Below are 26,127 nucleotides of genomic sequence, written 5' to 3' on the forward strand. Positions count from 1 at the left end.
ACATCTGCCCTCCCTGCATCTCACCTGCAGGCAGGCCTGTGTGTGACAGGAACATTTTTATTGTAAACAATGAGGCCCCTCCCAGGCAGCCCAGATGAACAGGGTGGCATAGTCCTCGGGTGAGGTGGTCTTCCTCATAGGGAAGAGGGCAGGCAGCCCCCCCCCCTCCCCCACTTCTAGCCCTGGGCCCCCGGCTCCGAGGCTAGCTCACTGAGCCTGCATTCCTCCTGGAAGCGGATAAGTGCATCTCGCTGGTTCACCACATCCAGCAGCTTCCTCAGGACCTGGTCCTCAGCCTGCCGGTCAGCAGGGGTCTTCAGGAATTCTGAAGAAGAAGACAAAGCTTAGAGAACAGGGAACCGGACAGGGAGGCAGGAAAGGCACAACTTAATCCTGGCCTATGTGACTTCCACAACTAGGTAGGGTAAGTTTCCTCATCTGTAAAATGAGGAAGAGCACTGTAAAAAAAAAAAAAAAAAAAAAAAAAACCAGTGGTTTCTAGCCTTGTTTAGTAGTAGCACCATTTTTATTTTAGTTTAGATTGATTGGTTTGTATATATACATATATATGATACATGTGTATACATATAATATGTAATTATATATATATGTGTGTACACATATACATATGTATGTATGTACATATGTAATTTCCATACTCAACGTGGGGTTCAAACTCATGACCTCGAGATCAAGAGTTGCACGTTCTTCCACCTGAGGCAGCCAGGCACCCCAGCAGCAGCACCATTTTTAAAAGCAGTCTTACATAAAAGCCTAATTGTGCATCCCTGATTGAACTGAAGGCAGAGTAGGGGCTTGAAGCCCCAATCTCTGGCTTCCTCCTGAAATGTTTCAGAGGCACTCAGACTAGAGGACCACATTGCTTGATCAGTGTCTGAGGTCACAAGGCTGCAAACACCAGCCTCATGATGTCCACCTCTCTACACCCCACCTACCTTCCCGGTTCATGTAGCCTCGTAGCTCCTGGTCCAGCTGCCACTGTTGGTCCTCCAGTTTCAGCTCCTGCACCCTGTGGAGGGCAGAGATTGAAGAGGCACAGCTGTCCCAGGTGCCCAAGTTGCTGGCTGGGGTCTGGCTAGTGCCACTGTCCCCACCCCCTTCCCCTTACGTGATCATGAGCTCAGCCTCCTCCGCCACTAGGCTGTTTTTCTTCTCAACGAGCTGTAGCAGCTGTTCTAGCCACAGTGTCTTTTGCTGTTCTGGGGATGCTGATGGGAAGGAAGAGTGGGGGGTAGTGGTCAGGCAGTCCCTAACCAGGGTCACAGGTGTCAGGGGCATGAGGAGTGGAGTCTGCTGGAAGCAGGGCCTGGTGGTGTGAGGGACTGCTGGGGCTGAACGCACGGCTAGGAGGCAGAGGGGTGTCCCGGCTTGTTCTTCCTATCTTTACTCACTGCTCTGGCTTCTCAAGGCTAGCTCCAGCTTCATGCCCTCAGCCTCCAGCTCCCTTAGAGCGGTCTCAATTTCATTTAGTCGCCGCTGGACAGCCTGAGGGGTGCAAGACAGGAGGCCCAGGAGTCTTTGGATTGTTCAAGAAAGAGCACCGGAGAAAGTCTGATCCCACGTCAGAACTCTGACCCTATCAGAAATTCTGCAAACCCCTAGACCCCTCACCTGGGCCTTGCAGAACCGCTTCATCTCCTCCTCCCTAGCATGGCGCAGCAGGGTCCGACGCCATGTTGGGTACTTGCTCATGGTGCCTGAGTTCTTGGCCAAGATCTTCAGAGCCTATGGCAGGGTCAGGCCGGTCAGGGGTAGGGCCTGGCCCCAATGTTGGATAGGGGCTGGGGAAGCTTTGTTTGGAAGGGACCAAAGCTTCCTGAGCTGGAGGTAAGTAGGGTAAGTTCTGGTAGAAAAGATAAGAGGCTTAGAGACTGGAGTCACACTGGGTAAGAAGACATTCTGAGAAACTGGCTCAAAGGAGGGGGCATTCTATAGGTTTTTCCTGTGGTGGGCCGTGGGGCATATTTGGTGGATGCGTGCTGGCTTCAGTGGAATAGGTGGCCAGGTTCCTCCTACTCACCTGCTCTGTGTCTGAGTCCAAAGTCACAGTTTCCTCTTCCTCTGTTTCTTCCTCACTGGAGGAGGGACTCTGTTCCTCCTCTTCCTCCATAGCCACAGGAACTGAACAGAGTAGACATGGCCTGGGCCCCACACCTCCCTTTCGATTCCCCAGCATTCCCCTTTCAGGAATCCCAGTACCACCCATGGCATCCCCACCCTGGGTGTGCGTGTCTGGGCAAAGCAGTCACCTTGAGGGCTCTGGACTGGCATTCCCCAGCCTACGAAGCTGCCTTCCAGGGCCTGGCGGGCCACGGCAAGGCAGGTGCGGGGAGGCTTGGGTGGGGGCTCCAGTTCCGGGTCAGGGGTGAGATTAAGGGAGGACAGCTGCTGGCGTTCCGGGCTGGAGAGGCGGATCCGCTGACGGGTAGGCCGGCTGGTGCTTGGGACAGGACCGGTCCCCTCCTGGGGGGTGACAGAAGCTGAGGGCCCTGATGGCATGCTGTTTTCATCAGGTGTGGGAAGGTCCTGGAAAAGCCACCATGTAGTCTGGTCAGTGATCTGCCCATTGTGGAGTTGAGGCTGCCCCTTTAGATAAATGTGGGTTCTGGCATTCATTCACTTATGCCATTTACTGCAACGGGTCAGGCAGTGTTCTAAACATTTGAGATAAATCAATAAGTAAAATAAAAAACCCTACCTTCATGGAGCTTTTTTTCCTGGAGAACATCCAGTTACCCCCAGCAAAGTTAGCTGGGGCTTAGATCCCTTTACTATTTCCCACACTCCCAACAGTTTCACAGCTTTTACCTGACTCTCAGGGCCTTGGTCACTACCATCCTCTTTGTGGCCTGTCTGGGGCAGGTGCTGGAGGCAGTAGAAATGTCCTGGGAAGGGTGGAGGAGGGGAGAAGACATAAGATGTAGGCAGCCCAATGCCCAGATACTCAGTTTATCAGGGAAGGCGGGGGTGGCAGGACTCTGGATTTGCAGGTGAATTTTCTGCTGGTGTCCTGGTTCCTTAGAACCCCACATTTAGAGATTTGGAGGGGATAGAGGAGACCTTAAACCCAGGGGAACTCAAGTGCCATCTTGAGCCTGTTGCCACCTCATGCCCAGTACCCTACTTCCCCTGCAGTTTCAAGATCCTTGCCCTCAGGCAGGGACAGGCCCAAAGTGTCTGTGGAGATCTCCCACGCCAACTTACCATCTCCTGGGTGCTGCTCATAGCCCCCTGGCCACAGTGTGGCCTCACAGGTATGGCAGCGGAAGCAGCTCCGATGAAAGAAACGGCCGTCAGCACAGAGGCGTTCCAGGATGTAGAGGTGTTCCCCGCAAAGTGCACACAAGTCCCCAGCACCAGCCTGCACCGAACCCCAGACCACAGGGTCAGCTGGAGTCGAGGCCAGCAGCAAAGATCTTCCCGATCCTTGAAACACCCCTCCTTGCCCTCCCCAGGCCTCTGCCTGCAGACAGGGCCCCCTTTCTCACCTCTTGGTGTTGGGGTGGGGGTGTCAGGGGTACACCAGCCTCTGGGACAGGTGGCTCCTCAGTACTTGGGGTCTTAGCATCTACCTAAGGAGGTAAGTGTTTGGGCAGGGAGGTAGAGGGGCTGGAGAGTGGCTGTATGCACAGAATAGAAAGGGCTGGAAAAGAAGCAAGACAGGAAGGGAACCCAGATGTGGGGGGGAGGTGGGGGTGGGTTACAGGGCATGGGGTAGGGAGCAAGACATGGGGGGACAGAACATAGGACAGGACCCAGGGAATACAGCAGGGGACTGTCTAGCCCCTACATGCATTTACCTCCAGGCGCGGCTTCTTGCCACCAGTATCCTCCCCATTTTCCTGCAACAAGTCCTACACTCTAAGCATGGGAGCTCTGAGCCCCCAGCCCTCCCCCGATTCTGAACATCCTCCCATCACCCCAAGGATTCCCACTAGCAACGCGCTGCCCAGCTGCAACCCTGCCCAGACTCCCCACCTGGGCACGGGTCCGCTGCAGGGTCCTGTGCAGTTTGCCAAGGAATAGCACAGCACTGGAAGTCCCCAGAGAGCCTTGAGTGACAGAGCCTGTCAGCACGGATGGGAAACCAAAACTGGACCTCCGGAACAGACCGTTACAGTCCAGTCCAGGGTATGTCTCCCAGCTGTCCCTTGGAGGGTGCCTTCCCTACCCCCTTCCCACCCACCTACCCTCCAGGCTACCTGGGTTGTGGGGCATGCTCTTGAAGGCACTGTGGAAGTGGCTGAGGTAGGCGATGAGGCCCAGCGGGTCGCTCCCTGTCACCACTGCCTTTGCGGACAGCACGGGCGTGATGCCCAGCTCATGTTCTGCCATCCTCAGTGCCCAAGCAGTTGCTTCCAGGGCCTCCAACCCCTGCAGCTCTGAGGGCTCCCTGTGGGATGTCGGGGAGAAAAGCCAATGGGAGACCAGAACCTGACCCCATTGAAGCGGGAGAGGATGGGGAGAGGGCAGCAGGCAGGGGCTGGTGGGGTGTAAAGGGAGCATAGGGCATGGGGGGGATGATTCTCTGCTGTACACACCCCCTCCTGCTCCCCACCTGCCCAGTGATGGCTTTCTGGCCTGGGTGGGGGGGTGCTCCACCACTCACAAACCTCCCCTACTGAATGCACAGGACTCTCACGAAACCCAGGTAGGGAAGTGACGTGAGCAGAAGGACTACCAGAAACTGGCAGTCCTGGGACTCAACTGTGTAACTCCTACACAGTGGTCTCCCCACCAGTCCACACTGCCTGAGGTGGGAGGAGGAACAGAGGCATGAAAGACGGATGGACTGCCAGGGACCCCTGAGCCCAATTTGCAACTCACAGCAGGCCGGGCCGCAGCCGGTGCACCAGGGCACACAGAGCCAGCCCGTCAGTCCAGGAGGAAGACAAGTCGGTGACGTGGACACCTGGGTACCCAGCCGTCTGCTCCTGGCACCAGCGTAGCAATTCCTCCTGGGTGCCTGTCGACCCTGAGAGGGGAGGCTGTGCTGTGCTGAAGGGCCCTGGCTCAAAGGCAACCCGGGTGATGGGCACGGGGGTCAGTATGGGAGGTGGAGGCAGGACCCACCCCTGCAGGGGCACCAACTCAGTGCTCACTGAGCATCACTGCTTTCCTCCCAATTTTCTCTTCTTGGAATAAAGTGAAGGGATGAATCAGGTGCAATCACTGCTAGGCACAGAGGGCAGGAAGCTACAAACTGGGGGACAAGGAGGGTCCAGAGACTCAAAGGGAGGGCAGGTCTGGGTCTGCAAGGCTGGAAGGGCAGCATGGCTGCCATCAGCCACTCTGGCTGTCGGGGCGGTAGCAGTTGTTGAAATACTGATATCGTGCACACAGACTGGCAAGTGATTGCTGCTTGGTGCCCTGCTGCCTCTCCACTCTGCAGGAGGCCCCCAGACGTCCCCACCATCGGCTGTGTCCCAGCGCTCTGCTCCCACCCTCAGGCTGCAAACTGTGCTGATGGCTGGTGCGTGCACCGCACTGGGTGGTAAATATTTGGGACACTGCCCCCGGAGGAGAGCTTGCTCACCTGTGGCTGGCTTTCCTCCATCTATCTTGTCACTCTTCCTCCTCACAGGCTCCTTGGCCAGCACGTCATACAGGTCTCGTACCTAAGGCAGCCCCTTTCAGGTCTCAAGGCAGGCTGACAGTCTGCCTCAGCCCAGTGGGGAGGGGCCTGCTTGGGGTAGGGCTCACCCACAGGGGCAGTGACAGGGCAGGCCTGGAGTCTGGTAGGTGCCAGGGGGTCTGACCTGATTGGGAGTCACGGCCCGGAGGTTCAGGTTGGGGTAGCGGGTGGCTGGGTCCAGCCCATACTGGGCCACGTTGCGGTGCATGTTGTCTGGGGACGTCTGTGAGAGGAGCTGGTACAAGCTCTCCCTGGGGGAGTAAGTGCAAAGGCAAGGGCACAAGCGGGAGCACGAATTAGCACCCATCTCTCAAGAACTACCAGGCCTTTCTTTATCCTCTTGCCTGTGCCCCCCACCCTATTCACCCAGCACCCCCACCCTCTTCCTGATCCTAGTCCTATTTGTACCCCCGCCCTTCCCACCCCCCAACTCAGGCCTCACCGCTCTGCCAACACTTCTAGGGGCCCAGCACCCTCTGCCCACCGCTTCACCATCCAGGCGGCATCAAAGGCTGCCAAAAAGCCCCGAGCCACTCCAGTGCCCAGGGGCCAGAAGGGCTGCAGGGTCAGAAAGAAAGGAAATGGTTCAGTGAGAGTCTGCTAGGAGTCCCAAGCCCAGGTGCCCCCAAAATCATAGCTGAGGGGACCACACATCATACCAAGCAGCCCTCACTCCTCCCCACAAAGAGCAAACCTTTTTTTACCCCCCTCCTTCCCAGGAGGCAACCTTCCTCTCCCAACCATGAAGCCCCTGTGCCTCCTTACAAGGAGTGGCTGTTTCTGGAAGTCCCTCCTCCTCCCCCAATCAGGGAGCCCTGACCTCCTCACCTCCACCAGGCAGTCCCCCACCAGCCCCAGCAACAGGCGGGCACCGTGCTTCTCCTGCACTCGAGCAGAACTCTCTGCCCGCATCATGCTTGTGAAGTCAAAGGCAGAGATGTCAGGCCGCCCGTGGGCGTCCTTGGCAAACTCCAGCTTCCCGAGCTTGCCATTGGTGGCGAAGTCAGCAGCTGCCCGGACAAAGTGCTGCAGAGCCTCGGGCACCACATTGGCACTACCCAGCAGGCGGTCGGTATCTGGCCAGTCCTACAGGACACATCAGAACCAGCAGGGTCAACTGGGCAGCCCATCCCCTTGGGCAGAGAAGGTGCACATACGGAGGCCCTAAGACAGTGCTTCCTCAGACTATATAGCAGCTGAAGACTGAGCTGGACCAGAATGCGAACATACTATCCTGCCTGCCATCCTCCAGCCCCTTCCTCAGCACTCACCCTGCTAGGGGGCTCCCAAGCCCCACCCTGCCCTCAAGGCCTCGTACCATTACTGTTATCATCATGCACTTGCTTTGGACTGAGTTCTGAACTTCTCAGGCTGTTTCCCCATCATTTAGAGATGACCTACCTAACTTCTCAAGGTACTTATGAGAATTTAGGCGAGAAAATCCATATAAAATTCTCAACACAGTACCTAGCACATAGGTTTTCAACTAGTTCATTCAGCAAATATTCACTGAGTGCTGACTACACAGCAGGCACCCTTCAAGGCCCTAGGAATCATCAGCAAACAAAAAGGACAAAGAGACAAAACCCCTGCCCTCATGGAGCTTACACATGTAGTTCCATGACTGGTACAGGGGATGGGAATAGGATTCAGGTTGCCATGGAAATCCCAGAGGAGAAGAGCTCGTTGTGGAGAAAATGTCAGGGCACAGGCAGAAGAGGACAGGCTCCCTCCTCCACACCAGGGGGGAACACTGTGTCCAGGGCTGGCCTCTACCTCTCAGGGCCCACTGCCCAGCCCCTCCCTGCCAGGGCCCGGGCCCCACCTGACGCAGCACCCCCAGCCGCAGCAGGCACTGCTTCTTGGCTGTCATCACAAAATAGTGGGTGTCATCCTTGTAGTACACAATGTTCTCCAGATCAATGCCTATGGGTTGGGTCAGGGGGAAGACAAAACAAAGGGAGGTGTGTCTCCTTATCCTGTGTCACCTCTCCAAACACCTCAGCCATGCTTGACCTCTGAGAGCTGGGATCACAGCTTAGACTGCAGTGGGTGTCCCCTGCACAGGGGCCCGTGAGTTCTGGTGGCACAATGGATGAACCATCTGTCCTGGGCCTGGGAGGCCTGAGGACTTGGGAGTAAAGAGAGAAACTTGGACGGGTGGCAGCTAGGAGACCTGCACCATGCTTGCAGATGAGAGCCAGGCTTCTCAAACGGGTGTGTACACCCCAGGGAGGCATGGCATTGCAAAGCCAAAGTAAATCTAGAGCATCTTCTGGAAGCACCGCTTTCATTTTTAATCTATATCATTTTTATGTGAAATCATACATAAAGAGGAGCGCCTGGGTGGCTCAGTCAGTTAAGCATCCGACTCTTGATTTTGGCTCAGGTCATGATCTCACTGTTTGTGAGTCAAAGCCCTGTGTTGGGCTCTGCGCTGACGGCACAGAACCTGCTTGAGATTCTTTCCCTCCCTCTCTGCCCCTGCCCTGCTCATGTTCTCTCTCTCTCTAATAAATAAAACTTTTTTAAAAATTAAAAAAAAATCATATATAATGAAGCACAAAGCAAAAGCCCATGCATTTGTGAGAGATTTCTGACTTATCACGCTGGATGGCCAAGCGGGGCTATGCCTACTGAATCACCCGGGGCACAGGTTCTTTGCTGCCAAGACCACAAAGTTGGAAAGTGTGGGGTTACCTGGACTGAGAACAGGGTGGGCAGGGAGAGGAAGGAGCCAGCCCACAGACAGCCAGAGGGAGGGGAGATCTTACAGGGGGAGGTCCCAACCTGTGGCTTTGAGCAGGCTCTGGAAGAAGCTCTGGTTGTAGATCCTGGCCACACCGCTGATCTCAGGCACCTGCGTCTCTTCCACCGTTCGCCCGTTCACAAAGTTGGCCGTGATGCCAATGGCCAGTTTGCCACGCATTTCCCTCACTGTGAAGCCTAGAAGTGCACGCAAGTGGAGGTAGGTGGGTATTGGCAACAAAATGAGCGGTATGATAGCCTAGAAAGGCCCAGGAGGAGCCCAAGATGCTGACTTCTTTGAGGGAAAGGACCACTCACCTTCAGGCACGAATTTACCTCCAGCAGCAGAGATGAGGACATCAAATTCATAGTTGGCCAGTTGGGCTGGGGGGCTGGGCTGGAGCTGGGCACGCCAGCCACAACCTGGGGCAGGAGGTATGAGAGGCACAAAGGTGTGGAAGTCTGAAAGGGCCCCTACATTCCCAGGACAAGCCAGCAAAACAAATGCATAAGGTGCTTTGCAGTTTATGGTTTAGCAAGCAATGACACGCTATCAAATTACACCTTTACAACAACGTGGAAAGTAGTTGAGGAAGGACATATTGTACAGATGTTCAAAATGAGGTTCAGTGTGGTTTGTACACGGCCACACTATAGCAAGGGTGACCCAGTGACTCTCAACCCCATCCTTTTTTCTTCCATAGACCAAAATACCCTTGGCAGATGGGAGTCTTGGGAGTAGAGAAGTACTTACCCTTTTTGGGAGGGGGCTGGAGGCCAATGAAAGTGACACCCCAATGAATTTCCACCCCCAGGAGTAATGCCACTTTCAACAAAAGCAGCTGAAGCTGTCGGATGCCTGGAAGAGAGAGGAGATTAAGACCAGAGACCCCAGGGCCACACAACCCCACCTCCCCCACACCCCAGCACTAGTGTTCTCCTGGTCAGAGCTGCAAAAGGTCTTGGAGATCACTCAGTTCAACTGCCCATTTTACAGATGAGGAACCTGAGTCCTTCAGGTCACCTGGCTGAAGTGAATCTTGTCCACTCGGCCTCTTGGCTGTCTGTCCCAGCAGCCCCCCACTGTCTCTAGACCCAGGCTCACCCGCCCCTCTAGGCCACCACGTGGTGCTCACTGATGTGGTCCAGGGTGCCTGTGCAGAAGCGCCCATAGAACTTCTTGGCGCCGAGTGCTCTCAGGTCATGGATGGTGAAGGGCCAGAGGTGGAGCACGTTGTGGCGAGAGAACTTGGTGCGCTTTTCCACCAGCACCACACGGGCCCCCAGCAGTGCCAGCTCCACAGCAGCCCGCAGCCCACAAGGTCCCGCGCCCACCACCAGGCACTGTGAACACACAAGGCAGTATGGGCATGGCATCCCATCTCCCTCTTCTGACCCCCCCTTCCCCAATTGTCCAAGCCCCATCCCTGGCAGCGCATATCCACCTTGGTGCTGGCACAGGCCCGGCCCTGCTGGTAGTCAGGCTGGCCCGCTCGCTTGTCCAGCTTGGCCCACAGCGATTTGGCACTCCAGTAGTTGAGCTGGGCCTTGATCTTGTGATATTGGGGTAGCCCCCCACCGGGCTCTATCCCTAGGGCCCCGCAGAGCCCCTGGAAGCTGCTCAGCACATCCTGGCACAGCTGGGCCTGCAGGAAGCTCTCGAAGTTGGCATGTGCTGGGTTGGTGGAGGTGGGTGAAGCCATGAGGCCCCTGACGCTCCCAGGGACCGGAGCAGCTGAACAGAGGCAGGCGGCTGCTGGAGAGAAGGAGGGAAGAGAAGGGGAAGAGGCTGGAGGAAGGACGAAAGGAGAAGGATGGGGAGGAGAAAAAAGCAGGCTGGTGTCCTCAGGGGGCTCTGGGTCCACCCCAGATTGGCTCTGCTCCTTTCTCCCAGCCCACTCCCAATCTGCTCCAGAGACAATTGCTATCCTTCTACTCCAAGGATTTCACTCCAAGTGAAATTTGCCAAATTTGGAAATGAGAAATCAGCAGTCTTAGGCACAGCGGGCGGGCAGGAAGACAGGGAATCTCCAGCTCAGCTTTCCTTTCCAGGGAGCTCCAATCTCCCCTCCATCTCTGGGGCGCTGGGAGCAGGAATTCTCATCCTGCCTTTATGAGGCCCTGGAAGCTGGGCGTGGGAGAATTTCTCTGACGTGGAGAGGGCAGGCAGCCCAGAGGGAGAGTCTTCCTTGCAGACAGGGACAAACCTAATACCTGCCATCCCAGCCACAGAGCACACCGACTGCCCCATCTCACCCCTTGCCTCCCTGTGCGGGCGCCCCTCCATGACCTCAGTGCCACGCTGGGTGTGGGGTGTGTCTTATGCCAGGAACAAAGTTTTCCTCCTTAGCACTCGTGATTGCCTCCTGAAGAGGGGGAGGCAGCCTCTAACTGCGTAGGTTCCACTTTCCTCCCCGCCAAACTACCTCAACAGCCGGAGGATGTTGCGACTGACTGGGGTGAGGGAGGATTAGGTCTATTTGACTCACTGTGGTCAAAACACTTCCCCTGTGACTGGCTGCTGCTCCAGTGGGCCTCGCGGCCGGTGGGGGGTGAGGGTGACAGCCGGATTCCCTCTTCCCAGCTTCTTCCCACTCGCATCGAGGCCCCGCCCCATTCCCCCGTGCGCCCCGGGCGCGCTCTCCCAGGAATCTCCCCAGACAAGGCCTCTCTTTGTCCCCCTCTCCCTCGCTCGGGCCCCCACACAACTTGAAGGATGTCGAGGGGGCCTTCTCACGCTGGGGCTGGGAGAAAGAAGAGGGTACAGAGGACGGGGCTGCCCCCGGGGAAATTAGGTGGCATCAATAAGGACATGCCCTCAGAGATGATCCCCTCCCCCGAACCCACTCGGCCACTCTACCGGTCCCAGCTTGAGCCCAACGGACCAGGCCGAGGCAGGAGAAAGAAACTAAAGTTACCCGCTGCGTGTCACCTGGACGCGGGCAGCCGGAAAAGGCAAAGGTCTCTCTTGGGGGTAGGGGAAATGGAAGGAGGAAGATCTCAGGAAATGCGTACAGAAGGGGCGACTCAGCCTGCAAACGCCAGGACAAAGGATGTGCCAGGGGCGGAGCAGTGTGGAAGGATGGAGAGGGAGCTGGACCACTGGCACTGGGGTGGGGGGGTGGGCATCCACGCTCTGGACGATAAAGTCTGGAGAGGAACTGAACAGGGCAGGGGGCGAGGGGAGACGGCGGGGACCCGCCAGGCCGAGTTCCCGAGCGCCCAGGATCGTATTTCCCCGGAAGCGAGCCCCCACCCTCACCCCCCGCGGGCAGGGGGCAAACAGCTGGCTCAGCTGGACAACTTACCGGGCCTCTCACGAGCCGGGAGGGGCCGCTTCCTGCCCGGCGGGCGTCCCAGGGGGTGGGTGGGACGGCGGGGGCGGAGGAAGGGGAGGTGAAGGAGACGCAAGGGGAAAGCGGCGGACGCGGGGCGGCGCGCCGGCTGCGCGGGGCAGGGGAGTTCGGCGGGGTAAGAGCTTTGGCGCCGGGCGCGCGGCCCGTGAGCCTTTATTCGCGCCTCATTAGCATCTCATTACCCCGCGATCTGGGGCCCGGGCGGCCCAGGGCCCGCCCACGCCTGCAGGGTGGTGCCCGAGGGCGTGGAGCTGCGGATGCCCTGTTCCGCTTGGGGGTCGGAGACCCGGGCGGGGCTGACTGGGACTGAGAAGTTCGGGGTCTGCGCCGCCCGGCGCCCGACAGCGCACCGCGGCCTCCATCCCGGTCCCCGCGTCTGCAGAGCTAGCCGTTCCCGGGCAGGCGAGGCCACCCACCCTTGAGCGGTACCAACTCTTCGAGCGGCTTCTGAGCGCCGGGCGGATAGGGCGCCAGGGCTGGGCAAGAAGTTTGCAGAAGCTGGCGGGTCCGTAGGTGGCGCCGGAACGTCTGTGCTCTCTTCACCTCTCCTACCAGGAGAGCCATGGCCCGGGCGCCCTACGATGGATCCAGGCTTAGGGTCCGCCACGCCCTGCGACAAGTCTGTCCCAAGACCCGGGCTGAGGACAATGGGCACGGATTGAAGTCCGGGGAACCTGGCACTCTGCAGCTTCAACAAGCGGCTTGAGAAGTGAGAGGGCAAGAGGGTCTTGGTGGGGGGTGGGGGTGTCGTTAGACTACTACTAAAGGGGAAAAGGAGGGGTGTGTGGGAGAGAGGCTAGATCCCCAGTGTTAAAAGCAGGCTTTGGAGTGAGGACCTGCAGAACTGTCAATGCTGAAAAGGGCTTGAGAGTCCTTTGGGATCAACTTCCTCATATTCCTGATAAGGAAACGGGGCTGAATGTGAAGGCACCCGCGGTCATTCAACGAATTAAATATACATCAATTCTCATTTATTGAGCAGCTACTATGAGTATAACCATAATTTCAGTGATCAAAACAGTCCCATTTTACTGGAAAAGAGACTGAGGGTCACAGAGATTCTTTGTCCTGCAACATGTTACACAGCAAGTGACAGAGCTAGTATGGGGCCCAGGTGTGTTTGGGCTCCACCACGCCAGTGTGGATGCAACCTGACAGACGAAAGCCTGGCATCATACGAAGCTGTTTCTTGTTTAGAGGAAGTGACACAGTTATGTGAGAAATACTCACAAAACAGAGGAATAAATGGGAGGGTCCCTCTCCTTGAGATCCAGGGACCAGAAAGAGCTGGGTGCCCTGTGGTTCTCCCTTCCTCTTTATTCTCCCTTTGCTTTCCTCTGGAAACCCTCAGAGACCCAGTAAGACCTGAACACTCACTGCTCCCGGCTCTAGCTGAGAGGCAGGCAAGGGAAGGGAGGCAAGGGGAAATGCCTGCTCTCTGCCAGAAGAGGCAGGGAATTCAGCCAGGTCACACTCAGGAAACTAGGGCAGCCTCCCAGCCGGGCCCTTCCTAGCTCTTGAGTATGACTCGTTATTTGGCTTGAAATGAATGTGCCAAAAATTAGACACACCCATATTTAAATACACAGTGTAAAAAGTATTCTTAAGTCCACTATAAATGGGTTACCAGGCTTTTAGAACCGTCCCATGTCCCTTTTATTAGCAGATGGTAAAAAACTGGCCGCTCCAACTTAGTGTATTTGCAAAGGCCCCACAGGATCTAGCCCTTAATTCGATGACTTTGCTGTTGCAGCCAGAAAGGATTATGTGGCCCTCTGAATGATAAATGGTAAAATTTGTCTTTAAAAGATCACAGAACAATAATGACTCCAATGCTGAAAATCTGCTGACTCGGAGTTTCACTTTCTGCTAATTAAAGATACACACTGGAGCATAAAGCAGTGGGTAATATACTTACTGATCTGTAATCCAGAAGCTCTGGTCAGATTCCAGCTTTGCTTCACCAGCTTAGTGTGACCTTGAAAAAGTCACCAACCACCATGCTTCAGCCTTATCATTTCTAAATGAAGGCAGTTTAATTACTCAACCTCCTGGGCTCATTTCAATTCTAAAATGTTGGTGACCCTAAGAAATGTACAGAGACTAGAAGGCCCAGACTCCAAGCCATGAAGACAGGATCTCTTTCCTCTAATCCGTATCATGTTCTGTGTCCCAGCAGTGCCTTCCCTCACACTGTAGGTGACGTATCTCAGCCACCTTGTAATATGACCTTGTACCTATAGGTCTGTGAGGTCAAACAGCACACCCACGGTCCTGGGCCGGGAGCTATGGCTGCAGTGTGACAGGCAGACACATTTCCTGATATAAACATAATTATGAACTGGGTGCAAAGTGTAGAGTGCTGTGAACAGATATGACAGGGTGGCTTGATTGAAATTAGAGAGTCAGGGAAGGTCTCCCTGAGGAAGTGACACACTGAATTCAGACAGCTGAGCAGACATCACAGTAGGTGCAGAAACCTTTCAAGGCCTGAGAAACCACCCGCCGCCAGCTTTTAAGGCAGGAAATTGCTGGATGTTTGGGCAACAGCAAGGGAGACAGTGGCTAGAAGTGAGAATGGGGAAGAGGCCCAAGAGGAAGCTGCATTTCAGATTTTATTGAGTGCAGTGGGAAACTGCAGAAGGATTTGAAGTAGAGACATGATCATATTTGCCTTAATAACACAATATCCATTCATTGACCGAGACGCTGCTAAAGGCACAATGGTGAGCCCAAATAGATCACCACCACTTCCAGTGGAGAAAGCGGCGGAGGGGGAGGAGCAGAAAGGGTCAGTTAGGCCTTGGCAGGAACCCAGGCAAGAGGATGTGATGGTACAACAGGGGGGATGGGAGCAGTGGATGGATTCAAAACCATTTGAGGCAAAACTGACTTAATGTGGGGATGGCTGGGGCATATAGCAGGAGACGAGGGCCCTGTCAAGAATGGCTTCCGGCTTTCTCTCTCAGCTGACAAGAGTGACTGAACCGCATATTTGGGTCCCTCATTCATTTCTACTCTTCCTTGCAAACTTATTCCTCTATATGCTGCTTTCTCTTCCGGTACGGTCTCCAGAGGTGAAAACATGCTGATTTTATACACCAAGATAACACAGGAGACAAAGGTTAAAAATACAAACAGGCTCAGGATGAAATATTTTCCTGTGTTTTTGTTAATGAGCACTTTTATACTTCAAACACTAAGATTATAGATCAAACTTGTCCAGAAGCCATTTAATCATGAGAGGGAGATTTAAAAAATGTGGAGTTTTAACTCCAATTTAGCCTAAGGGAAGCTTCAGTTTAACCCTGCATCCAACAAGGATAAAAGTAACCTGAACTAAAACCAAAAGCCAAACTATTCTTTAGGAGTATCTTTAAATCTGTATTTTAAATGATCCAATGGACATGGAAGATATTAATCTATGGATACTAAAATTCAAAATAAATGATAAATCCATACTCTGAGACCAACAAAGTTAGTTCCCTGACTTGACCCCAGCTCCGATTTTTCCCTTTCTTTCAGATGTTAAAAAAAAAAAAAAGGCTAGGATCTCTTGCTAATGTTACCTAAAATGTGTTCAAGTTCCTACATTGTGTGTTGAAAGTATGATTGAACTTTAGTTTAAAAGCTCTCCCAGTGTGGTACCTTTCACGTGAGAATGATTCTAAATATAGTGTGTGTATGTGTATATACATGTACATACTTAGTGTGTGTATGTATATATTATATATATATTACAGCCAACAAAAGTGTTTGTTGCTTAATTACATGCACAAAATTTGAAAGTTACATCATCTATCACAGTGACATTCCTGTTTCTTTTAGAGGTCATTCCTTGAGACCTGATGTTTACAAAAGGCAAGGGGAATTTTTAGAGGTCACTCCAAGCCTGCTGTTTACAAAAGTGAAACCAAGAGTTTTCTTTTAATTTTTAAGAATTTAGGCTTATTTTAGGAGCCCCTGGGTGGCTCAGTCAGTTAAATGTCTGACTCTTAATTTGGGCTCAGGTCATGATCTCATGAGACTGAGCTCTATGTTGGCCTCTGTGCTGACAGTGCAGAGCCTGCTTGGGATTCTCTCTCCCCCATTTTCTGTCCCTCCCCCACCTGTGTGCATGCGGTGTCTCAAGTAAGTAAACATTAAAAAAAAATTTAGTCTTAATTTAGTCTGAAAAGTGAGGGTGATAATTCACCTCAATACTTAACAAATAAGGGTAGCAAAAAGTCAAACAAGTCCGCCCTAAACATAAACTATCCTTAGTCAGGAGTTCGAAAAAAGGGCTCACAGAGGCTCATGTTAGTTAAGACATTTTCACATCAGCAGTAACTTTCATGGACTTGGTAAATTTCTGTTAAGTTTTTAAACCAATAGTGGTAAAATACTAATATAAGTATTAATGTGGTAGTCGTTTCTATAGGAGAAAGACTATACACCTTTTACAATTATTGCTTTATGTACAACGTTTGATCGTGCTAAAATGTCAGACACAGATCAATTTTTAAGTAAGTTCTACACCCATCCTGGGGCTTGACCTCATAGACCCCAAGATTGGGAGTCGTATGCTCTACCGACTGAGCCTGCCAGGGGCCCCAGATCCTCAATTTTAGCCAAAAACCTTCCATTACATCAAGCGGATCGTACGTGAAGAGAAATTCAGCTTCAATTTCAAAAGTCTGGTGATAGTTAAGCCCATCTGGCGGAATCAGGGTAGTGCTGTGCAGCAGTTCTGGCTTTGCCAATTACTGTGTGACCATGGGCAATGGACTTCATCTGTTAGGGCCTCTATGTTCTCATCTGTAAAATAGGCATAGCAATATTACTTAGCTCATACAAATGTCATGAAGATTAAGTAAAATAGGAATGTTGCTTCAGATAGGCTATAGGTGCATCCCAGACACTGCTCATTCCAGGTGCCAGTTATTTCGGGCTGAATTGTGTCCCCCCCACCAAATTCACGTGGATGGTCTAATCCCCAGTACCTCAGAATGTGACTGTGTGGGCATAGGGCCTTTAATGAGGTAACTAAGTGAAAACGTGGTCATTAGGATTAGGGTGGGCTCTAATCCAACACTGACTGGTGTCCTTGTAAGATTAGGACAAAACACACAGAGGGAAGACCACGCAAAGACAGGGAGGAAAAGACAGTCAGGAGGCCTCAGAAGAAACCAACCCTGCCCACACCTTGATCTTGGACTTTTAGCCTCCAGAACTGAGAAAATAGATCTCTGTTGCTTTAAGCACCCAGTCCGTAGTATTCGTTATGGCAGCCCCAGCAAGCAAATATGCCAGTCCTGGCCCGAGGGCACTGGAGTCCCCTAATTGCAGGGTGCTGCATAAATCCTACTTTGTGAGCCACGACACAAAAGAACGTTGAGGAGCACCGAGGTACAGACCTAAGACACTTGGCTTCAGTCCTGGCCTATAGTATAAAGACTCAGTATGTGGCAGATATTATTATCCAATTCATGAAAACCTAGATGTAAGCATCTATAACGGGAATATCACTATATTCTTCAGCATTATGTGACTGGTTGCTCACAGTTCCTAAACACAGGAACTGACTGCAGAAAACAGTAGAGGTAGAAAAATGTTCAAGAAGCAGAGACAAGCACATGTGTAAATAACTGATTTTGATGGCAGGAGCTCGAGTCTTCCCAAAGCTAGCCCTCTAACTCAGAGAAAACCAGAGACTCACTTTTGAAAGCGATAAGGTGCATTTCAGTAACCCAAAGCATAATGTTCTATTTCCTAAGAAGTACACTTTGTATTTCCGCACTTATTAAAACAATTTTAAAAACTGTACAAGTTTAATACAAAATAAGTTGTGAAACACTGAGCCAAAAATTTCTCAAACACGTAAGAGACATTTTTACGTGCATGACATTTCCTTTGGATACAGAGTCACTGAACTTTAGAATTTGGGATTTCGGAGGGCAGAAGGTGTTTTGGGGACACAAAAGAGAAGCCAGATTTATAAAGCTATCATTTTCTCCTTTCCCTTTGACAGACAGGCAAATAAACCAGAACTCTTCCGGAAGATATTTTTATGGCTGAAACTGGCTCTCAAGTTAGAAGCAGGTAGGCCTGTGCCATGCAGAACAGGAGCCACCAGCCACACGTGGCTGTCAAGAACTTGTATTATGGTGGGGCGCCTGGGTGGCTCAGTTGGTTAAGCGTCTGACTTCGTTCAGGTCATGATCTTACAGTTTGGGAGTTTGAGCCCCACGTCGGGCTCTGTGCTGACAGCTCGGAGCCCGGAGCCTGCTTCAGATTCTGTGTCCCCCTCTCTCTCTCTGCCCCTTACCCGCTCACACTCTGTCTCTCTCAAAAATAAATAAAGATTAAAAAAAAAAAAACTTGTAATATGGCTAGTGTGACTAAGGAACCGGTGGTGGGCTTTTTGTTGTTTTTTTAGTAATCTCTAATGCCTAGTGTGGGGCCTGAACTCATGACCCCTGAGATCAAGAGTCGTATGCTCTTCTGACTGAGCCAGCCAGGCACCCCAGATTTTAATATAAATTTAACTGATAATCATTTCAGTTATTGAAAAAAAATTCAGTGTGCAACTACTTGTATGTCAATCTAGGTTTTCAACTGTAAATTGCATGAATTCTAAATACAGGTCAAGTATGTCCAAAGAATATTAGCATTCAGATTGAGTGTATACTAGATTTTGAAGACTTAGTATGCAAAAAAGAATAAAAAAATATCTCATTAATACGTTTTTATACTGATTACAGGTTGAAATATTTGGAAAATGTGGTATTAAATAATTTTACTCAAATCAATTTTCACCTTTTTGTTTTTAATGTGGCTACTAGAAAATTTTAAATTACGTGAGGCCCACATTGTATTTCTCCTAGTGCAGAGGTAGACTGTCGTAAAGCTAGTTAAACTTGACTCATGTGACCGTACTTCCTGAATAAATTCTCTAGCTCTCCAGAGTGAGTAGCTAAAAATTCATTTATATTAATACTCTGTATCTCAAGAAACTGTGGGCCACTAAGCTTTGAAAAACTGGCAAAAACTTTGCATTTTAAAAGTAAGATTGAAGTAGTTTAAATGACTAAGAATTTGAAATAATATTTAGGTCATAACTATATTTGTAAAAATTACTATCTTGGCTCTAGTCAGGCCTGACTTGAACATTACTTGATTGGTATACGTAAGATATATATCATTTTATAAATTTTGTGAATTATATATACTAAAATATAGTTTGGCAAATATGTTTAAAAAAAAAAAAAGCTTTTATCTTCTCTCAAACCTGAAGAATCCCATTATTTTAACCTCCAAAAAAACGTTCTTGACTCAGGTGGAAATCAAACAAAGATGTCTACAGAGAGAAAATAAGTAACTGATGTAATGATCCTGTTAATTTTAGGGTAGATTACCCCTACGCTCCACCAGCATTATGTTAACTTAGATTAGTGCCCATTTTCTTCTCTCCAAAATCTGTTATCAGTTTACTTAAGAGAAAGCAATCAAAGTCTCCAATAAAGTACACTGGGCTTGAAAACCTAACCCAAACATAACTTCAACTTTTGACAATTATCTAAAACTGTACAACAATTACAGATTGGCCACTATGGTTTGGAGGCTCAAATTATTTTTAAAAGTAGAAGATATTTACTTTTTAAAATGATGTGTCCATTTTATGAGATTTAACCTACTTTGCAATAAAAATATATTATAAGGTCCCATCTTCAGAAAGTTATCAGACATAATACACAGATCATTTTCAGGATCAATTAGAATTCAGGAGAGTATATTTGATACTTAAAATACAGTGAATAGAATTTTATATTCCAGGATAACTGAGAAAGCTTTAACTTCATCAGAAAGAACAATTATCACTGCTGACAAAAATTTGTAATTTATGGGTTGAATGTCTTGATCCGTTTCACTCTTTAATTAGACTTTTAAATTAAATTTTCAATAACCTTCTTTTAAAAAAATATGTAAACCCCCTCAAAAATATGTAAATCCATGTTTTTCAGAAAAATTGAGTTCAGAATTTTTAAAATAATCCTGTACTTTTTGGTTTTCTTGTTATATTCATTTTGATTTAAAATAGACTTTTAGTTTATATGTCTCTGAATCTACCTCAAACCTGACACGAAGAGCCCACCGTACCACAGAGATTAAATGTTGAGTTACTCTGTTTTAGGGGATTAGAAAGTATTAAAAGGACAGATTCTCCAAAGTTGTTATCTGTATTCAGCCCTGACTTGTCTTATAGAAGCAACCGGGTTGCCTAAGAGAAATAAAGAAGAAAACACTCTACCCAATTCAACCAACATAGGACTTCCTTTTTTCTAAAAAATAAAAATGGAAAGGTCACAAGGCCATAAGCTGTGGCCATGGACATTCAAGACTTAGAGAAGTCTAAATCAATGCCCCCAAATAAAAATCATCCAACACCTTAAGAGATTTGGATGAAAATGAAAACCATTCATCAATAATGAATGCTAAATCCAAATCCGGACTACATACAAGATACGATACACACGTCTTGTTGCCTGGATGGAAAGCATCAGAACTAGCAGCTAGCCATCACACCTCTGGAAAGACTTGTGAGTGTTTCAGAAAGCCTGCCTTCTGGCACAGTTACAGCTGGCTCACTGGGAGGAGACCAATCGATCACACACGTTTACAGGTCAGCTCTGCTCCTGGCTAAGTGGTTGGGGTGGGGGCACATGGTGGGTGGGTGTCGGGGGAGCAGGCTCCGTCAGCTGCAGGTGTTGAGCCGGATCTGAAGCACTTGCTAAATGGAGCTCCCCTGTTTGCTCTTGATGGGCGTGAAGATGTTCCAGGGTTTCCTTGGAGAGTGTGATTACATGCACTGGCTCGGTCTGTGCGGGTTCCATCTGGCTTTCAATCATATTGAGGCTCTGAATGTGTTCTGTTTGCTCCTGTTGGGCTGAAAGAATTAAATTCTGCAGTTGTTCTGGCTGCTGCGTGAGCAGGGTGAGATTAGCGGCCTGGTCCGCGGTCATGTTCTGAGAACTCTCTGCTGTAACAATGCTGATTCCTTGGCTAGGACCAGGCATGAAATTGATGTTATGTACAGAATTGGTTACAAGAAGCTGAATTTCTTGCTCTCCAGATGCAGACAGTTGATAGGGCTGCAGCTGAAGAATATTCCTGACCTCTTCAGTGTTATTATTGCCAGAAACGCTGCTGGCATCTGATGCAGGTTTCTCTTTGCTATGGATTTTCAAGTGAGCCTTCAAGTTGTCTAAGCGAGCAAACTGTAAGTTACACTCAGGGCAGGAGAAGGGCTTTTTGCCTGTGTGCAGAATGCAGTGTCTCCTCTTGGCACTGGAGTCAGAGAAGGATTTGCCACATATGCCACAGGAGTATGGCTTTTCTCCTCTATAAGAAAATACACGTTTTATCTTAAAAACAGATTTGCTACTTCCTGATTATTTAGGGAGAAGAAGAATAGAGGAAAAATTAACTTGACTGGGAGTCATAAGTCATGGGTTCTTCTACTAACTTAAGGAGTCACAGCAAGTCCCAACTTTCGTGGGTTTTAGTTTCTAATCCTAAAAGAAAAAGAAAAGGCGGGGATGGTATCTGAGTAAGGGTGGTGGATGGGGCTGGGCTAGATGTGATAAAATTTTATGATTCCATAGTCTATATTTCAGATAAGAAAGCAAATATTTATATATCACACAGAAAGTTCTTTTTTGGTTTTAGTTCTCATTGCAAACTTTATTTCTTTTTTAAAGATTTTAATTTTAAGTAATTTTCGCACCCTATGTGGGGCTTGAACTCACGACCCCAAGATCAAGAGTCGCGTGCTACACCGACTGAGCAAACCAGGCACCCCCTCATTGCCAACTTTTGGACTCTTGTGGCCAATTAAGTATATATGATGGACTTCAATATTAAAAACTTGAGTAACCCTTAATTATTTGCCTTAGAAGGACTATTAAATTGGGGCGCCTGGGTGGCTCAGTCGGTTAAGCGTCCTACTTCGGCCTCATGATCTTGAGGTTCCCAGGCTCTGTGATGACAGCTGAGAGCCTGGCGCCCACTTCGGATCCTGTGTCTCCTTCTCCCTCTGCCCCTCACCCACTCGTGCTCTCTCTCTCGAAAATAAACATATTTTAAAAAAAGTATTAAATCAAATCTAGAAGCTATGTGAACAAAAACATTTATTCGGAAACATTAAATTTAATATTTATTTTTGACTGAAGAACTTAAGCTTTGGATCAGTCCCCAGCCCAAAAATAAAAATTCAAGAAATGAAATCAATCATATAAACTTTTGCTGGCCAGAGCCAGTTTTCCTGATTTGGCTTAAGTGGGGAACTGCTTTATTGAAAAGATAACTGTAAACTACATAAAAACTTCTACCAGTGTAATAATTAGGGAAAAGGACTGTATAGGTAACATGTCACCCAACTGAATGCCAGGGTTGAATGAGGACTCCCATATGAGAAAAATACCTGCAAATCTTTACCTGTGGATTCTGATATGGGTCTGAAGAGAACTCTTTGCTGTGAAAGATTTGCCACAGATTTCACAAGTAAATGGCTTCTCACCTAAGAAAGGGAAAACATTTAGAAATATACATCCAACATAAAGGAAAAAGGAATAATCACCCCACAGTTCACAGTATAAAAAACAAAAGGGGACAGCACCTGACTCCTCAGTGAGTACAAATGAATTAAGCCCTTTCCAAGCACCTGCTGTGTACCCAAGCACTGAGTGCTAAGTACCAAGAGGATGCAGAGAAAGTGTAAGATATGGTTCCTTCCCTTACAAAGGGAAACAAGGAGATACGTGATTATACGCAGGAAACAAAAGGACCTTTTACTCCTGTAGGTCCACCCTGAGATAACGCACAACTGTCACACCTTCCTGCTCGGTGAGGTAGCCCTCCTGACACCTCCCCAAGGGCCCCGGGGCACTAGGGTGACTCATGTATTATTGACTTTTCTATCCACCTTCCAGTGTATTCAGAATCTGACCACCTGTAACACCTCCACTGCCACCCCTGGTCCAGGCCCACCACTGTCTCTGCGGCAGCCTCAGAGGTCTCCCCACTTCTGCTCTAGCTTCCCTGCTGCCCACAGTAAGTGCTGCGACCACAGTGACCCTGCAGGCAGTCAGATCATTTCACACTTCTGCTGCAAACACTCCAAAGGCTCCCTGCTCCCATCCAGAGATAAAAGCCAAAGCCCCAAGCCTACGAGGCATCGCAGGTCTGTCCGCCCACACCAGTCCTCGCTCTAAACTTTTCTGACCTCACCGGGCACTCCCCCTTTGCTCACTGCTCAGCATCCCGGACACGCTGGAGAGTCACTGGACACCACACCCTGAGCGAGTGGGCCCCATAGGGGACTCCTGCTCCCACCAGTCATCCCCCAGCACAGCTCCCCTCGGGGACTCCCTCGCCCTCTGCACTGCCTTCAAGTCCCTGCTCAAACGTCACTTTACCAGCGAGGAGGCCTCCTCACCACCGAAAGCCCTGTCCCCCAACCCCTAATACTCCTTAGTCCCTTTCTCCGAATCCATTTTCTCATGATGCTATCCCCACCTCACACACTGTACTTGTTATTTATCACCTGTCTCCCCCGTTCTTAGGAGAAGAATTTGTGGGCTTGTCCACTCGTAGTACCCCAATGCCTAGAATTGGGCCTGGCACGCTGTTCCAGAAATCCCTGATGAATGAATGAATTTCACAGGATGCAAACGAAGGCCCACACCTGACTGCTGCAGACTCCACGAGGAATTAACAACGCTTCAAAAGCATTTATGCAGTGTTAGCCTGTATGCTGCACATACTACCGACAGACTGTCCCATCCTCCAGAAACAAAATTAAGTGATCCTAACGCAGGCAAGGGAACTGAGTTTAAAGAAAAGAAAGAACAAAATCCCACTGAAGTAGGTAGCAGCAAGGGATGGGGGCAACCTGGAGTGCAGCCAGGCAGCTTCCCTTCTACAGCATTTACTGGAAGACGCATGCTACACATCACTTCGAGCTCCATCTGGGCAGAGGACACGGGTGCCAGCTTGGGTGAATCTGCATCTTTGCATGATCACCTCCCACCACTCCAAAGGTGAAAGCCAGGCCACTGCCATTATCTTTCCATAGCTTCTCAAACCAGAGCCAGGGCCCACCCTGTTCCCAGTTTGTTTCCAGATTCCAAGACTGACCACCTGCTTGTCAAGTTGTGTGGGAAACATTAACAATGTTCACATTACCATTTGATGCTATCTGGGTTTATGACATCTCAGAAAGTCTTTCTGTTGACAGACATATGTTTTAAACAATGGAAATTCTTTCCAGGAACATAGTCCTTCAGAATATATCCGGACTGGACCACCTGGACCACATCCACTGCTACCACACGTTGCAAGCCCCTGATTAGTACAACAGCCTCCTAATGGGTCTCTCCACCCTTGTCTCACTTCACCCCACAGAGAAGCCAGAATGATCCTATTAAAATTCTAAGGCACCTCCTATCACTGCTCTGGTTAGTCCTCTGGCTCAGAAGAAAACCCAGTCTTCACCGTGGCCTCCAACATTCTGAAGCCTGAGTGCACACACCAGAATCACCAAGGAAACTTTTACAAATACTTTCAAGGCTCTACCCCAGGTCAGTTCAGTCAGAATCTCTGGGGTTGGGACCAGGCTTTTTCTCTCTTAAAGCTTCTCAGGTGACTCAAGTATGCAGCTATGCCGAGGAACCCTGTGTTATACAAACTCCAGTCACCTCTGCTATCCACCTACCCGAGCCCTCCTACCTCTACTGCCCTGGCTTAGCCTCAGTCACAACGGCCTCCCGGCATTTCTCTGGCAAGTCAGAAACTCTTGTGTTTCAGGGCTTTGTACCTGCTGTTCCCCCTGCCTGGGATGCTCTTCTCCTGGACAGCGACAATGACTGGCTCACTCCCCATAGCATTCAAAACAAATTTTTTTTTCTTTTAAGCTTATTTATTTAAACAGTCTCTACACCTAACGGGGGTCTTGAACTCATGACCCCGAGATCAAGAGCTGCATGCTCTACTGACTGAGCTGGCCAGGTGCCCCTGCTCCCAGAGCATTCAGATATCTATCCAAGGTGTCCCCTCATCGGTGAGGCCTTCCCACACAAGTCCCCATGTAAAAGGGCAGCTCACCTTCCCACATCCTGCCCCCTTACCCAGTATTTAGTTCTTCACAGCACTGACCCCCACCTAACATGTTATATAGTCATTTGTTCTTTGTCTTCCTTGGTCAAATGGTAACCCCTCAACAGCAGGGGCTCTGGCCACCTCATTCACTGTTGTATCCTCATGACCTAGGGAGAGCGGTGCCTGGCACCCAGTAATTGTTCTGTAAATATGTGTTAAACGAGCGAATTAAACTTCACAGAACCTATTCACGATAATATCTATTGAAAGAATGTATAGAGGGGCGCCTGGGTGGCTCAGTTGGTTAAGTGTCCAACTTCAGCTCAGGTCATGATCTCGCAGCTTGTGAGTTTAAGCCCCGAATCAGGCTCTGTGCTGAGAGCTCAGAGCCTGGAGCCTGCTTCGGAATCTGTGCCTCCCTATCGCTCTGCCCCTCTCCCACTCACGTTTTGTCTCTCTCTCCTTCAAAAATAAATGAACGTTAAAAAAAAAAAATGTATAGAGCTCCATTTTCACAGAATGCCTACCCTATGAGACATTTATTTTAAAAAAACAAGTTAAGGAGAAAAACTTTGTTTGAAGAAGAAAATGTCCAAAGCAGCATAAACCAATCTGATATACCTGCCCTGATCAATCCTGCCTCCTCTTTATCCCTGGAACAGATTCTCCTGGAGGTGGCGATGCTTGTGTTATAACCACTGGTACTGGGGCAGGAAACGGGAGACCCCCATGCCTATGCTACCTTTGTGTTTGTTTCATTTTGTTTCCTTTTCTAAAAACAACGATCGCCATCTCCCACGCTGAACTACACTAAGACTGAAACACAACCAAACTCAGACTTGTAAGCCATCTCTAAGTTGCTGAGCTATTAGAGAAGGGATCTCCCCACAGAATGGTGTGGACAGCCTTCCACCTTGATCACGTAAAATCACCATCCAATTTATAATAAATGGAGCCTGAGGAGGACTCGACCTCACTCTTCTAAAACCATGAAGTGTACCAGAAAGGAGGGACGAGATGGTAGTTTTACCTGTGTGTGTCCGTAGATGTTTCTTTAGCTGAGACACATCCATGAATTTGCGATGGCAGTGGTTGCATTCCGGTAATGAGTGGCCTTGTCGCAACAATAAAAAAAGTGTCAGTGCATGTATGCGCTCTCTCCCTGCATTTCTTCAGTGATTTGTGTTAAAGCACTTCCCTGAAAAATAATCACTTTAAATATGGTACTTT

General features: G+C 49.8%; 2 protein-coding genes and 1 long non-coding RNA gene across 18 annotated transcripts in view; 1 reads left to right on the forward strand and 2 right to left on the reverse strand.

The window, feature by feature from the left end:
• On the reverse strand, positions 1 to 12,444 carry MICAL1 (microtubule associated monooxygenase, calponin and LIM domain containing 1). 8 transcript variants are annotated; one of them, XM_042939532.1, is made up of 25 exons: positions 12,177 to 12,444; positions 9,850 to 10,160; positions 9,541 to 9,748; positions 9,159 to 9,263; positions 8,723 to 8,827; positions 8,447 to 8,602; positions 7,482 to 7,582; positions 6,485 to 6,742; positions 6,099 to 6,214; positions 5,781 to 5,907; positions 5,558 to 5,639; positions 4,849 to 5,029; positions 4,224 to 4,414; positions 4,000 to 4,088; positions 3,822 to 3,875; positions 3,510 to 3,593; positions 3,226 to 3,382; positions 2,830 to 2,906; positions 2,271 to 2,547; positions 2,042 to 2,142; positions 1,633 to 1,746; positions 1,413 to 1,506; positions 1,130 to 1,229; positions 957 to 1,030; positions 1 to 325 (listed from the first exon to the last, which is right to left on the reverse strand). In XM_042939532.1, the coding sequence occupies exons 1-25, from the start codon at positions 12,322 to 12,324 to the stop codon at positions 177 to 179; spliced, it is 3,459 nt and encodes a 1,152-aa protein (XP_042795466.1). In that variant the 5' UTR covers positions 12,325 to 12,444; the 3' UTR covers positions 1 to 176. The 8 variants fall into 8 exon arrangements, with proteins under 8 accessions (XP_042795466.1, XP_042795470.1, XP_042795469.1 ...); XM_042939536.1 differs by lacking the exon at positions 12,177 to 12,444 and adding an exon at positions 11,713 to 12,163 and having other exon boundaries at positions 9,850 to 10,157; XM_042939535.1 differs by lacking the exon at positions 12,177 to 12,444 and adding an exon at positions 11,713 to 12,163.
• Positions 12,392 to 20,069, forward strand: LOC122220265. Of its 2 annotated transcripts, none has more exons than XR_006202761.1 (3): positions 12,392 to 12,469; positions 17,775 to 17,841; positions 19,988 to 20,069. It is a non-coding gene; the product is annotated as an uncharacterized LOC122220265 (long non-coding RNA). The 2 variants fall into 2 exon arrangements; XR_006202760.1 differs by lacking the exon at positions 19,988 to 20,069 and adding an exon at positions 17,955 to 17,981.
• The window catches only part of ZBTB24 (zinc finger and BTB domain containing 24), a 16,386-nt gene continuing 6,116 nt past the window's right edge, over positions 15,858 to 26,127 (reverse strand). For 2 of the 8 annotated variants that reach the window (XM_042939540.1, XM_042939539.1), the window contains 3 exons: positions 25,928 to 26,011; positions 22,237 to 22,318; positions 20,026 to 21,141 (listed from right to left, as the gene is read on the reverse strand). In XM_042939540.1, coding sequence (XP_042795474.1) covers positions 20,424 to 21,141; positions 22,237 to 22,318; positions 25,928 to 26,011 — 884 coding nt within the window. In that variant the 3' untranslated portion in view covers positions 20,026 to 20,423. Of the gene's footprint in view, positions 16,558 to 20,025; positions 21,315 to 22,222; positions 22,319 to 25,927; positions 26,096 to 26,127 lie in introns of those variants that run through there. The other 6 variants (XR_006202758.1, XM_042939544.1, XM_042939542.1 and 3 more) reach the window with 5 other exon arrangements.

This window comes from Panthera leo, chromosome B2 (assembly GCF_018350215.1).
Source record: "Panthera leo isolate Ple1 chromosome B2, P.leo_Ple1_pat1.1, whole genome shotgun sequence".
In the NCBI taxonomy this organism is placed as follows: Eukaryota; Metazoa; Chordata; class Mammalia; order Carnivora; family Felidae; genus Panthera; species Panthera leo.